Raw genomic sequence first — 16093 nt, forward strand, 5'->3', positions numbered from 1 at the left:
GACATAGACAGTACAGGCACATTGTACATAGGCTGTAGTAAATATAAAAGGGAACCCAAGGAGGCCAAAATATATACTGTTTCTGGATTCTGATTTATTGATTTTAATTACTTCCATAGCCTGTACTGATATAATTCTTCTTTTCTTGCTTTTAAGAAAATAAATTGTATTTCAAACTCATAAATTAATTGCATGAATTTGTAAAGACTTATCTGAACAACAATAAAACTGACTTATTAGATATAGGAAGATGTGGTGTGAGTGCCAATGAGACAACTCTCCATCCAAATAACAATTTTAAAAAAAGTAAACCATTATAGGTCAATGTATGGCCTTCAACACGGAGCCTTGGCTCACACCGAACAACAAGCTATAAAGAGCCCCAAAATTACTAGTGTAAAACCATTCAAACAGGAAATGCTCCTTTTATTTTTGTAACAATGGAATGTATTTTAGGAATTGCAACACACCAACAAGAGTGTACATGCTGAAATGTCTTGACTGCTTATTCTTTTACAGTAATCAAAATTGAAATTGAATAATAATGATGAGATCAAGGTCAGATAAACCCTGCCACACAGACATCTTTGTATGCATACAAGCTGAAGTTTCAAATGTTGTCTGTTGTCTTAACTTTTACTCTGTAGCTAAAATAGATCAACATTTCGGAGCACAGGGAAAGGCCCAGTCAATGATTTCTACATTGATTTGTAAAATAGGAGATTCTAAAACATGGTCAATAAGTGCTTTTCTAAATGCCATAAATTCTGAATAATCCCTTGATGTTATTTCGAATAGACAGACAAAATATTACAGTCATTCCTTATAATTTAATTCTAAATTCCATTCAAACTGGAGTAAATCATGAAAAAAACGTTGATGACGTCACGTTCAAATGACAAAATTATTTCTATGAGCTGATAAACAAAACACTGTCAGCCAATCAGAAGACATGTTACATCCGAAATTAAATTATATCATTATATAAAAAAGAAAGATATGGTATGATTGCCAATGAGACAAGACACCAGAATGACACAGAAATTAACAGGTATAGCTATAGTCACAGTATGGCAAGTTCCTGTAAAGATTGGCCTGGGATACCTATACACTCCTCAATTTGTGAAATATAAACATGTCAGGTTTTCTGGAGCTAACCTTTTGTTTAATATTCAATAACGATATTGTGACAATTCTGGACTGGTGAAGTGTGGTGAATGTATTCAGTAGTTATGTGATATTTCTAGAAACGCAGCCCAGATTTGCCTAAAGGGATTGATCACCCCAGAGTTGGTTGAAAAGAGGGAGTTTGCTAGAAAATTTGATGAAATATTGTGATATTTCTAAGGTACTGTGAAAGTACTTGAATTCGTGGGTATCAATTTTCGTGGTTTGAGCAATATTTACATGTTCGTGGGTTTTTAAATTCGTGGATTTCATTTTTCTAAAAAAATAAAATGAAAAATTAAAGCCTTTAGAAACAAAGGTTCAAATAGGAAATTGCAAAGTAAACATCGACCCTTTTAAATCGTAGTGATGACACTAATTAACCCATGATAAAGTGATCAACAGATTAAAGACCATCAAAGGTGTTAATTAGACCATAAACCACCTAAAGAAAATAGTAACATAAACAAATGCTATAAACGTATCTTGAATTGTCAAATAATTCTGATCAAAATCAAGCCTAGCATGAAATTATTATTTCCCATATGTACAAAACTACGAGGATATAAAATGAACACTTTATCATACTAGCATATCAATACCAGAAATCTGACTTTCATCGATCAAAAATATTTTTTATGAGAATAAAAAGATCAAAAGATGTACAGTTCAGGTTATTAAAGATTAAATGGGTTTAATCATGCATACAGTTGTAGTTCTGTGACTGCTATTAAAGTATTCTCAGATTTGGCGTTATTCAATATATTCTCTAGATCATATCAGTAGTCAAATCTATCGATGGGGATCTTTCCATGTCTTGATTTGAACATTGGTTATTTATTTCGTTGGACACTTAAATTCGTGGATAAAGTCATCCACGAAAACCACGAAAATTGGTACCCCACGAAAAGTACTTTCACAGTAGTTAATAATTAAAGTTGCAGCGTCAACAGAAGTTATTATTTGAAGTTAAAGTGGTACTGTGCTTTTGTAGATAAGTGGAAGAAATTTGAAATTTGAAAATGGCTCTGGTGTTTCTCTAGGGTTTTTAAATGTGTCATATGTCTTATTAGAAATTGCTTATGAGTGAAATATATGACAATTTTCTAAAGATGATGGAAAGATGATTTCACAGCAGACACAGAAGTGTGGAAGATAAAATTAAACAGTGTGAATATATTCCATTAAAGATTGAAGAACACAGAGACTAAAAGTAAAGAATAAAAGTACAGGTATACTGTTACCTCCAGAAAATACAGGAGTATTTTAAGACTTGGGCGGGGAAAATTGTGACAATTCTGGACTGATAATTTAACCTATTATTCATTGTACATAACATATATCTATTTGAATATTGCCGGGTGGTCAACTTCTCGGGAGTGCACAAACACTGATAAATGCATTGACTTTCATACTCATGATATAAACTATTTGTACTTTGCAAGCAATAAGGGCCGGTTTTATATGTATATCTGGGTAATGAATACAGTGAAGCAGGAAAAAAGGCAAAGTTACTGGTTTCATAATGGCCAAGAAACTCATTTACACTGACTTACTTAGAAGTATTAATTGTACAACAGATAACAAGATTGCATTTAAGCTTTACAATTTATTATATATAAAACATCTAATGCCCTACAAAGTACAAATTATTTACATAAAACCCACCAAAGCGGTTTGAAAATGAAAAAGAGGTACTTTTTCCCACAGACCTTGCTAACAATAATAACATACATTAACTATTAAAGAACCTTAGTGAGCACGCTCACATACCCCATGTCCCCACATTGTCATTGGAGAAATTGAATAAGTATAAGAAAAAAAATTGTATAAGAAAAGATATTGAATAATAGTTTCCTGTCAATATACATAGTATATGTCCTTATTATCTACAAAATTTCATGAAATTCTGTTGTATGTTTTCAGAGGAGTTGAGATGACAAACTGTTGCAGAAGTACATTGAAGCAAATAAGTTCAAAGGGGCTAATCCTAGACAAAAAATTGAACCGTAATTTCCTGTCGATATGCACATCTACATAGTATGTCCTTATTATCTGAAAAGGTTTCGTGAAATTCTGTTGTGTGGTTTGAGAGGAGTTGCGATGACAAACTGTTGCAGTAGTACATTAAAGTAAATAAGTTCAAAGGGGCGTAACTCCTAGAAAAAAAATTGAATCACAATTTCCCGTCGATATGCACAACTATATAGTATGTCCTTATTATCTGAAAAGGTTTTGTGAAATTCTGTAGTGTGGTTTGAGAGCAGTTGCGATGACAAACTGTTGCAGTAGTACATTAAAGTAAATAAGTTCAAAGGGGCATAACTCCTAGAAAAAAAATTGAATCGCAATTTCCCGTCGATATGCACAACTACATAGTATGTCCTTATTATCTGAAAAGGTTTCGTGAAATTCTGTTGTGTGGTTTGAGAGGAGTTGCGATGACAAACTGTTGCAGTAGTACATTAAAGTAAATAAGTTCAAAGGGGCGTAACTCCTAGAAAAAAAATTGAATCACAATTTCCCGTCGATATGCACAACTACATAGTATGTCCTTATTATCTGAAAAGGTTTCGTGAAATTCTGTTCTGTGGTTTGAGAGGAGTTGCGATGACAAACTGTTGCAGTAGTACATTAAAGTAAATAAGTTCAAAGGGGCGTAACTCCTAGAAAAAAAATTGAATCGCAATTTCCCGTCAATATGCACAACTACATAGTATGTCCTTATTATCTAAAAAGGTTTCGTGAAATTCTGTTGTGTGGTTTGAGAGGAGTTGCGATGACAAGAAACAGGACTGACGGACTGACGGACGGACGGACGGACGGACTGACGGACGTACGGACGGACGGGTCAAAAACATTATACCCTCCGCAACTTCGTTGCATGGGGTATAATAAAAGTATATGTAATGTTCATCTAATGTCTTTGTATACACAGGCTAACAGTTAATGACCAACATTAAAGTAAAATTGAGTGTTCACTGAGTAGCCCCAAAAAGTTGTATGTACAAACCTACAGACTACCCTCTTAACAAAAACAATAGTATCTGACCATCATTAACTGACAAAACCATTAAAAATTTACTTTGACAATGATCCATGAAAATGAGATGAAACCTCCTTGAAAGCTACACCCTATAATCATTCCATATACAAAATACAGTTACTCTATTGCTTTTAGTACCTGAAAAATAGACCAAACCACAAAAAGCTAAATATAGTTCATTGAACCCTGAAATAAAGGTCAAGGTCAGATGAAACCTGCCAGTCTGTACATTTTACAATTTCTATACACCAAATAGAGTTGACCTATTACTTATAGTATCTGAGATACTGACTTGACCACCAATCTTATATCTTCCTCACTGATCCATGAAATGAGGTTGAGGTCAGGATGAACCCTGTCATTTGAATATTTAGACATTGCAAGGAACACATATACCAAATTTGGTTATTCTATTACTCATAATAAGTGAGAAATTCCTATGACAAAAAAAAACCAGTCACTAAACAATGAAAATGAAGTCAAGGTCAGTGGAAATATGACAGACGGAAACTTCAAAACATAAGGTATTTGCATACAAAAGTATGCAGGATCCAGATCTTCTACCTTATAAAATATAAAGATTTACACAAATAGTGTACACTGTGTCAAAGAAAATGAACCGGTTTTGATGTAAATGTAAATTGACCTACCTTCCTCCATCCTCCCCCTTTTCAATAGCCAACAATGCCTGTAAATCTGTCCCTTTAAGTCCAAACTCTAACAATTCTCTCATGGCATCTATGTTGTAAGGAATTCTTTCTATACATTCATGGAAAACCCACGATCTTTTCTTAATCTTACTCTGAAATAGTACAATAATTTCTCTTACATGAGGTTCCAATAAACAAAAATGTTTCATGTTGGATTACGTTACTGATCACAGAAAAGAAGAAGCCAGAAAACAACAAAAATGTTTACAAAAAAGAGAGGATCTCACATCTTAAAATGTTGTCCTGTTCATAAAGTTCAACTACAGTATTTTTTTCAGTTCCTTTCACATGGCTTTGCAATGGCAGACATTTTAGCAAACCCCTTTAATACGGGAATAAACTAATAAATACCAGACAAATATCATTCAACCACAACAGCTGTAGATCATTGGTTCCTGCAGTAAGGTACATTTGACCCTGGTTTCCGAATATGTGTACATTTATTTTTATATTTTCTTGTATTAGTTAGTGATCATCCTGTTGGAAGCTGCACTGTTCATGTTTTTTATAGTGTGTGTTTTCTTGGTGTCTAGAAATACAAAAGAAAGTTTGTGTGCACAAAAAACTGGTTTTAACCCCAACACATTTTGTATGTAAACTAAACCAGGTTATCTTGACCATGTGTTGTTTCTTGATGTTTGTCTTTGTTTGTAAATTTTTCTAGAGGAGTCAGTTGTCGGACTAGACATGTTATTTTTGTACTGTCCAATATAACTTATATTATCCTTTAAAATCTTTTATTCATAAAATAATTGATGTACTCACCAAATAATCTTGAATAGATGCAATAGATACATCAGATTTCTTCCATTGTCTCTGGTATACTCTATCTGTATCTAGACCATAAGCTTTAGCCAGCTCTAATGCCTCTCCATACTCTTCATGGTCAATCTGAAAAAAATAAACTGATGTGTAATTAATAGAACACATCAACATGCAGCAAATATGTAACTACAAGTAAATATTCATAAACATGAGGAAAAGCAACAATAGAAAGTTTAGACTAACTGAAAAATATTAAGTTTTTTTTTCAATTGCCAGCCGAAACAATTGAACAATAGTGTTAAGGGGGTGGGGTAAAAGGGGGCTGTTAATCTGTTGCAATCAATAAGTCAAAAGAGGAATAGAATTGGTCTTTTTTCATATATGTATCCTTGATAAGAATTTTTAAAATACGTATACATTGTATCGACTGACCCCATTAATTAGGATTAGTTGTATGGATTGGTCATATTCACATTTTTTTTATACAAGTTTTCCCTTTGATTATAAAATTTCAAACCTACAATATGTTCCCTGGGCCGTAACTACCTATGAGGCAGGGGAGGCAACTGCCTCCCCTGAATTTTCTACACCAAAAATTTTATTAAATGAAATATTAACAATATGTAGTACTACACGAAGAACTTTAATACACATGTTTACAGTTTTAACAGTGATATCATGATATGTGATGTATCTGTCATTTTCCGGATTTTTGATCGAAACGGTGAACCATTTCAGTATTTTGTTTTATGTGGCATTCCATCTGTTATTCAATATTTCCTATGTTGTACGAGAACGCATAAGAAACTTGGCTTTCCACAATTTTAAATAAAACTAATCACATTTATTTAGGGGCTCAATTAAGCAGAGGAAGTTCCCTTTGTATTGTGAATATTTTATGATATCAGAAATTCGCTACCGGCTGAATCAGCTGTTGGATATTTTTTGTAAAGTGTCTAGTCAGACAGTACTTCTCCCAATCGTACGAGAACATTATGGTAAATGCCTTAGTAGTAAAACACTCACATTCGTTGTAGTTCTATACATGTCTGTTCAGCTTTCTACAATATTGAAATTCAAGGTCCTCGATAAAAAAAATATCTTGCGTTCTATTATCTTGCTTGAGGCCTATATAATATTTTTTAACTTACCAGTTTGATTTTTAACAAAAATATCTTTAAAAACAGATAATAATCGTTTGCAAAACAAATTGCTTCCATGTTCAAGTCTTCCTGATGAGTTTTAAAGTAAGGAAATCGAAGGAAAACGGGTAATTTTAAGCCACTTTATTGAGAGAGAGAGAGAAAATCGGCGGTCACAATATTTTTAATGTTAATAATTATAGTTCAAAGTACGGCTTTCAAGACACATGTACAGCCTTGGCTAACCCCTAACAGCAATCTCAGTTTGTTTTTGCATAAAAATTGATTCCAGGTTCAAGCAATACTGATGTGCCCCAATCCCCCTATCTAAGGGTCCTCAATCCGCAGCCCCAAACCCATGCCTCCCCTGAATTCAACCCCTGGTTACGGCCCTGGTTCCATAGGGATCTTGTTAACAGAAGGATTAATGTAATAATGTAATGAACACAGATATGTCTTCCCCTGGTATTATATCTGTGAACCACTTCTTTACTACACAGGATTACTTTACCAAGTTAATGTTTATTCACCTTTCTTTTATACAGTTCCTCTGGAGTAGTTGATTTTAAACAAACTAGTCTGTATGTTCTGTTAATTATTCTAAAAAAAAAAAATAATAATAAAAAATGACAAAATGGTATCAGTAAAATATTATCTAACGTCTGACAGAATACAGAAATGCACCCATCAACAAAAGATAATAATTTGTTTCTTAGTATCTGTATCCTGGATATGGATTTGAAAGTAGAGGAGTAATTTCAGTATGGGCATTCTTTGACCCGATTAAAATGTTAACATGTGAGATAGTTAAGTGGAATTGTTTTTGTCTAACATTCATTTTACAACCAAAATAGACCAAAAATTTGGATTTTTGTGAATTTTGACAAAATTGTCCTGATTTAACCAAATTGAGGTCAAGCAAACATAAAACACATGTGTCAAGAAACAAAACAAATGTGAAAAGATCTTTATGGTGATGCATGGGCTCTATGGTTCTTATTCAAAAACATCAATGGAAATCTACCTGGTTTCTTTGAATTATTTTGGAAAATCAAATGAATGCTATATTCATACCTTGTATACACTTTAAATAGAAATAAGAAGATGTTTTATGAGTGCCAATGAGACAACTCTCCATCCAAGTCACAATTTGTAAAAGTAAACCCTTAATATTGTTCTAAAGTTTCCACATGTCATATGCAAATTGTCCTTCAACTCATTTTCTTGGTTCATTAAATGCTTAAAAAAAAATAGCTTTCCAATCACATGAATTCATATTTTATGATGTAATGTCATGAATAGAACTCAAATACATATTTTTAACAAAAAATATATTTTCTTTTTAGTCATTGTATTGGCTATTATTCATTATAATATTGGTCAATAAGTCCTTATTTAAATTGTAGCTGGAAATAAGGGCCTTTGATCAAATATTTTTGCAATGACCTAATTATGCTAATTAACATATAAATTTCCAAAAGCTTAATACTTTTGTTTGTGTCTTTTGATATATGAGCTGCATTGGAGAGAAATCTACCTTATGCAAATAATTGCATTAGATGTATGTTTCATTATAATACGTTATTCTGATTGGCTAACTAGTAATCTCTTGATATTCCTTAATCAATTGCATTACACAATGCAACTTTTCATTCATGATGATACGAGGTCCCACAATAAAGTGCATAGGTAAATGAAATAAAAACTTGATAAAAGGCGTGTTTTCATGATCCTATAGGTAAAAATGTAATTATAAGTATTGAATGCCTTTTTTTGTAACTTTATAGGGTTGTAAAAGCGTTGACCGTGCGCACATTTTTAGTATGAAGCGCTTCCGCGCTTCATACAAAATGTACTTCGGTCAACGCTTTTACACCCCAATAAATTTACAAAAAAGAGCATTCAATTCTTAAATATATATCAACAAATCTGTGAACTTATTTTGGTTGAGAAAATATATATGCAAAGTATGCAACTGTTTGAAAATAGAGTTGATATAAGACCCCTACAAAACCAACCAAAATTCATCTTTTATTTCGTATTCGAACACAGTATTCCAAAACCAATCAAAGTCTTATACTAGTACATGTATATGTGCACTTGCATGAGTTCGATTTCTATGCAATGCAGCTCATAAATTACCCATGTTCCAACTCTATTTCTGTTTTCTAATCAAAACCTTCATGATTTATTTTACAAAAGTTAAAAAAAAATATGTCAAACAAAAATACAAACTGGTCTATAAAAGAAAATCAACCATATAAATTAAAATTTATGAATCCTACTTTGGTCTTTTTCTTGGTGGTTGAAATCTTTCCATGTCTGTAACATAATAAAGGACATCTTTTGTTAGTTTGGTTGTCTTGGAAACAAAGGAAGTTTCTTCATCATCACTGTCTTCAAATTCTTCTTCAGATGTATCACCAAGTCGTCTTTTCTGAGGAAACACACATTCCACCTACAAGGAAAGAACATTATTGTACCTTTAATATCTGAATTACACAGACTTATTTCACATATTTTTACTTTCTAGTATTAAGATATAAAAGTACTGTATTTGAAGAGTTACCACCATCAATATGGGATTTGACGATGCAAATGCAGTTTAAGTTTTACTGGAAACTTGTAGCAGAGTCAGTAAAACAGATCTCTATGACTGTCAAATCCCAATTAATGAGAGAAACTCTTCAAATGCAGTACTGTTATTCCTACTCTAATGCTATACTTTTAAAATGCTCAAAATCAAACATTTTTTAAATATCAACTGCAATTGCACAACATTGATGTTGACAAGATTTTGACCCTACACCCTAAAATTGATAGCCAATTATATCCAATTAAAATGACGTTACAAGTCTAAATTCATTGGAATACCATGTATTTTTACCACAAATTAGGCATAAAAAATATTTATAATAGAGAGTAGTATTATTTACCCTGCGAAAAATACTATGTATCATTAACGAAAATACTACACAAAGGTTAAATGTTTACATGTGTACCTATATAAAATGTGTCATATTTACCTCTAAACCTAGAAATCCATCATGATGTACCCCAGTCACACGGGATGATGGTTCAAACCATTCTGGTGAGGTTCCTAGTAAATTCTTCAAAGTCTTTGTTGATGAAACTGTTACAGCACCAGTACAACGAGACAGGATAAGTGACTAAAACAAGATGAAACCTTGACACAGGTTATGAAAATAACTCCCTCATATAATTTCTTTGTCACACCAACTATTTAAATAAAGTAATTAATCATGGTTCAACTTCCTATTTAATAATGGCCATTTGTCTTATGCAGTTAATTACCACTTAACATAGATTTATTTAAAAACAAAATTATGAAAAAAATATTTAGGCAGCATATCTGCAAAAAAGAAATAATGTTTAAACAAGAATGTGTTCACAGTACAGGGATGCCCCAGTCGCACTATAATTTTTCTATGTTCAGTGGACTGTAAAATTGGGCTCTCTAATTTGGCATTCAAATTTGAAAGATCACATCATAGGGAACATGTGTACCTTGACTTAAAACTTTAACCTAAAGCAGGAAAGACAGATGGAAGAACGGACAGATGAATGGACAAATGAACAACAAAACAAACGAACAAACTATTGCACAGACCAGAAAACATAATGCCTATAAATATGATATAAAAATTAGACTCAATTGAAAGAAATAAAAGATCTATTTTCACCAACAGTGTGGAACTTTTAGAGTAACATTTTTATATAGTTTACCTTACTATCCCACCAATTCACATCTACTAGATTTTTACATGGCACCAAATCTGAAATGAATATTTGATTCTTCATAATAGCACACTCAATTACACACACACACACACACACAAAAATATAATCCATTTTTTAAATTAGAGCAAACTTGAATACTTTTTACTACTTTATATGAATTATGTTTTATATTTTGTTCATCTATTGCTACATTATATTATTATATTACCAGGCTTCAGTTTTATGTAATATAAATCATTATTTACGAAATTTACAACACTTCAGTTTTATGCAATTATAAATCATTATTTCATCAAATGTATAAACATTTAAATGTGACTTGAAAAACTCACCTTTCAAAGTCTTCCCTCTCTGTGGATTGTCTGTAAATTCTGGACTTATCTCATCAAAATTAGGCTACAAAAAGTAAAAGTATGTGAAGTTTTCATTGATAAACTTATTCCTTTCCTTTTAATTTCTACTCATTTCTTGTTTTGTTAATGAAACCAATAACACATGATTTAAAATTCAGATCTCCATTTTACATGACATAATAGTGTATTTTCTGAAAATCAACCCTATTGTGAAAACTATATTTCTATGTTGAAAACTAAATGCATTGCAGTTACAATTATAATTAAAATGAGATATCGTACTTGCTCCTCAAGTCCCCAGCAATGGTAAAGTTTCAGTGATGGCAGTCTCCAGATGGTCAGCTTCCCAGAGTAATGTAATCCTACCACTAACTTGTCGTCTGGAGAAATACACAGTTTAAAAACAGAATAAATCTATTCTAAAACTGAACAGAATAACCTTAAATTCAAATCGAAATATTTCTTGTAAGACATTTAAATAAAACTTTTCTTTAAAAAAAAATGTTATCCTTTTCCCCCTTGTTTCCAATTATTATTTTATAAGTACCTGTTTTAAATCTTGTTTATAATCCGTCACCATCTTATAATAAGGATAATCAGATAAAATTCTCCACGCTGTCACACCTTCTTCCATTGATCGACTCAGTACAATCTCTGTCTGCATTCCAAGCCCTCCCACCAACAGAATTTTAGCTGGCTCATAGTACACAATAAAAATTATCCCTAAAGGGTACTGATGGTTGAACAGGAAGTGATGTCGTGTTTGGAAACCTTTGTCCCTATCAACCAGGTAGCTTTTCAGTCTTCCATGATAGTTGACAACCAATAACTCTGCTGACCTGCAGTTAATTCTTTTTTTTATAAACAACAAATATCATAAAAAAGCATTCTTAGTTTACAAATAGATATTTTTCAAATTATTATTCACTATAACCAATCTGTGAGTGATAGAAGAATAAACCTGCTTATAGATAATTTTGTATGTTCAATTTAAGAAATTATTCAACAGAACTGTTTTGGCTTTTTTGTCAGATATAATACATTGTTTTTACACATTCAATAAAATGAAAGGGAGATAATTAGTGAGTCAGTTTGTGTTTTTAAACAAAACATATATATATACCAAATCATATGTGATAGTTTCAAAGACTAGGTACACAACCAATCTGTGATTGTTTACAGAGGCACTGGGTGATTTATAGCTTGAGATCTAATATAAATACTTGTATGATTTCGCCCTTTTTGTCTTTAAAAAGTTCAATACAACTGGAACCACATTTGATGTTTGTCATGAAAGCTGCAAGTTCTAGTGTTGTGTAACAATGATAAAAAAAACCCAATTGTTTCAAATATTTTTATGAAAACAATTAACTTATAATATAATTTCATACAATTGTATCAATTGAAAGAAATAAATCAATAACATTTTCGTACTTTGTCCTGATATTTTCATTTACATAACTTGTATTATCAATTGGTTATTCAGTACTCTAGTGTGTCTGATTTCCAAAATATTTCCTAAATGGGTATGAAATGTCTAAAACAACCAATATCTATGTCTGTTGGTCTCTTGAGGGGAGTTTTTTCATCGGCAGTCATTACAAACCTTCTTTTTATATTTACATTCAAAAACCTTCATAGTCTATGAACAATTATTTCAAACATTACAATACTGACTTACATGATTGGTATTCCAAGAATTCTCAAAAAAGTCCAAATACTTCCTAAAATTAAGATAAGAATATATTAATAATATTTTTCTTTTTGGACATATACAATATTATAATTGTGGAAGACATTTAACATTTGATCTAGAAATCAGCATCCTTAACAGAGCATCACGAGTTTGTACCCATGATCTTGAATTTTTAATTGAAATAGATATAAGAAGATGTGGTAAGTAATGCTACTATGTCAAACTTGTAATTTGTCAATTCAAATTTGTTATTATTGCATTCATTTTGTTACCGAAGAAGACAGAATGCAAAGAGGGCAATATGTAAATGGTGCCGATTGCATTCCAAAATTCAAACAAATTAAGAAATACTTCACATCAAATAAATCACACTTATTTTGGTAATTTTATATGACAAAATATATCTACTTTATGATAAAACTTGTATTTATTTGTGATTAATATTATGTGGTTAATTTATTGAGCAATTCCTGTAGTTTTTCAGTCAGACGCTACCAAAATCCATTAATCTCGCAAAGTCTTGTGAAATTCATTCCCCATTAGATATACATGTACTTCTAGCATGAATTAAGGAAAAAATTTCAAACGAACAGCAATTCCTGTTTTTCATCATGACTGTTCCTCATGAAAAACAATGAAAAAAACCTGGAAAACAAGGAGCCTTATACTTTATTATCTACTTACTTTGTGTTACTGATGTTAGTCTGCACAGTAAAGATACATGGCCTCTATCTCTGGCTCCTCTTGTCTGTAAACAAACATTTTCTGTGTGCAGAGTGGCCTTAATTTCTCGTACAAATCTGGTGATTCACAATATGCAAGTGTGAAGGGGAAAACCAATGTAAACATTGCTCCGTCGTTGAAATAAACTATACCTTTCTGTACATGTTATACACGTGCTTACCTGAATATCCATGCTTCTTTGTTGATTGTTTACAAAGGTGACAAAGTCACAATCGGTAAGCTTCAGCTTCAAAACACGACCATTAATTAGCTGCCATATTTTCACAACAACACTGGGCGATTTAAATATTTTTTTTGACGATTGCATACAATGGGAGACAACTCTCATTGCACCTAATTTATAACGCCGTGTGCTAGATTTGCCTCCCCTTGTTATTTCATCCGGGGTTTAGTTACCATGTGGTTAAAGCAGAGAGCATGTTCCAGTCGCATTTTATTATGTATTTGATTTTTTGGGGGATTATGCGAAAATGATGTGAAAAAATGATAAATTGTGCAAAGAAGACAAGGTTAATGATATTTTTAAGCATTGGTTCAAGAATTGGCTTAACAGTCTTTTTCACCAGTCACTCCTTTCATATGACTTGAAATAAAAGATATTTTGTGTAAGATATTTGCAGTGATTGTTTTATGACTAATAATGCTTCCAGTTTGGCTGTATTTACAATAACCAATTTATGTTCATATGGGTAGTAAAAATACTTCAACTTAGTACAATTCTCTTTATTATCTTTCAGAGTTGAAAAAACACACTTGTGACAGTAATGTAATGAGTTATAAAGTATGTCGTGCTTTACGGCGTATGGGACATTGTAATAAAATGTTTGTCAAGGTCAAATGTTGCAAAACCTGCGAAGAAAGAAAATGGAGAGAAAATCGTCCAAAGGGTGACTTAGAGAGATGATACCGGTGAACTTTTATTTGTCCATCATAAAAAGGCAACGTAACGGTTAGGGGATTGTATTGGTTTTTATAGTGATATATCATGAACTGTGAGGAAAGCTTTTGCAATTGCAGAGAGTAAATTATAGAAATGTTTGCTTGATAATGTAAGCCATTTATACTCTTTTAACGAAGAAGGCTTGTTTACTGCAAGTTCATTGTATGTCAAATTATTTGTCAAGTTGTATTTATCTTTTTTAAAAGGTGTAAAATTGTCATGGTGATATTGCTTGTTTAAAAGGAAAATTATCATGGAATATGTTGGATACATTGGGCATTATTATGATGTTGTTGCATCGCCAGTATAAAAACAAGTTATATTTAAATAAATAAATGAAGTGCAGATTATTCCATGTTCTACATCCGACAAACATTTGTATGTAAAATGAAAGCAGTTATGTCTTTTAAATGATATCACAATCTCTCTAAGAATAGAATAATAATTGTATTAAAACCATCAAATGACTAAGGCTTTATATTCTTTAATAACATTAAGACACTGCTGATATTTGAAGCCAGGAATTCTGAGAAAGTGTGTGTTTTGACAAAACAATTTTCGTTTGGGGATAGCATTATTCAACTTAATTTCAACATAATAAGGTTTTTGTCTTATATGTCCCATGTAAAAGGTACCACCTGTAGAGCAAGAACTGGTTAACTCTTCAACAACATTTTGGCCCATTTTTTGGAAAGGTTTTATCTTGCTTCATCAGAGGTTTTTTAGTGGACTTTGTAAGTCCTTTGGTCATGATCATGTTTGTTATTCATTGACATTATTATTTGTCCCATTTTTTGTTTGTTTTTGTGACATTAAAGTCATAAGAAACGAGTGACCGGTGAAAAATAATGTTCTTCCAATTCTTAAACCAATGCATACAAACATCATAAACTTAGTCTTCTGTGCTCGAATTTATCATTTTTTTCGTGTAAATTTCGTATAATCGTCAATTTTTTTTTCAATCGGTCAGTGTTGTTGTGAAAATATGGCAGGTAATTAAAGTTCGTGTTTTGAAGCCGAAGTTTAACGATTGTCACCTGTTTGTCAACAATTGACGAAAAATAAACAAAAAAGCATGGAAATTGAGCACGTGTTTAACATGTAAATTAAGATAATAGTTTATTTTAAGGACATCCATGCGTATTGTGGTCACCGGATTTTTACGAGATGGGTCACACTGAGGTCACCTTGCATACGGAAAATATATCGGGGGAATTGCTTGCTGGAAGGAAGCAATTCAAATAAAGTAAACTTCTTCTAAATATGAATAAATTAAAGAATTTTCTTCAGAAAAAAGTATATGTACATAAGTTTTACAATGAAAACTATCCATTGAGTTATAAAAAACATATGCATTATTTTTTTTTGATTTGAGGTTTCTTATGACTTTAAAGGTATAATTATGACCTATGTACCTCTTTAACAGGGATCCGTAGAGCTTCAGTATATGGTTTATAGCTTGTAATGAGATTTTCGTGTAGAGTTGCAGGTTTAGATTTTCTATTTCCAAATCTAGGCAACTTACAAGTGATCATTTGGGATATCCCATCTCAAATGGGTATTATATCCAGAAATTAAAAAGAATTGAAGACCAAAACACATCATATTTTATATGTTCCTGAAAGACATGATACCGGTAAAACGTTTTTCGTATGAGATGCCCTGAATTTAAAACCCAAATTTTGTTCGGATGCAAATTTTAACAAATTAAAATATTTCCGAAATGTCTCGCATATAATGTGTCTTTTGAACTTGAAACCAAAAATGT

At 31.8% G+C, this 16093-nt stretch overlaps 1 protein-coding gene across 1 annotated transcript in view; it reads right to left on the reverse strand.

The window, feature by feature from the left end:
• LOC139521941 (NBAS subunit of NRZ tethering complex-like) overlaps positions 1-11605 on the reverse strand; it is a 68894-nt gene extending 57289 nt beyond the window's left edge. The window contains exons 1-8 of the mRNA XM_071315757.1: positions 11228-11605; positions 10925-10988; positions 10578-10627; positions 9857-10000; positions 9116-9288; positions 7361-7430; positions 5689-5814; positions 4864-5015 (exon numbers count right to left, since the gene is read on the reverse strand). Of these exons, the coding sequence (XP_071171858.1) occupies positions 4864-5015; positions 5689-5814; positions 7361-7430; positions 9116-9150 (383 nt within the window). The 5' untranslated portion in view covers positions 9151-9288; positions 9857-10000; positions 10578-10627; positions 10925-10988; positions 11228-11605. The remainder of the gene's footprint in view (positions 1-4863; positions 5016-5688; positions 5815-7360; positions 7431-9115; positions 9289-9856; positions 10001-10577; positions 10628-10924; positions 10989-11227) is intronic.
• Positions 11606-16093: the final 4488 nt, after the last annotated feature.

This window comes from Mytilus edulis, chromosome 4 (assembly GCF_963676685.1).
Source record: "Mytilus edulis chromosome 4, xbMytEdul2.2, whole genome shotgun sequence".
Lineage (NCBI taxonomy): Eukaryota > Metazoa > Mollusca > Bivalvia > Mytilida > Mytilidae > Mytilus > Mytilus edulis.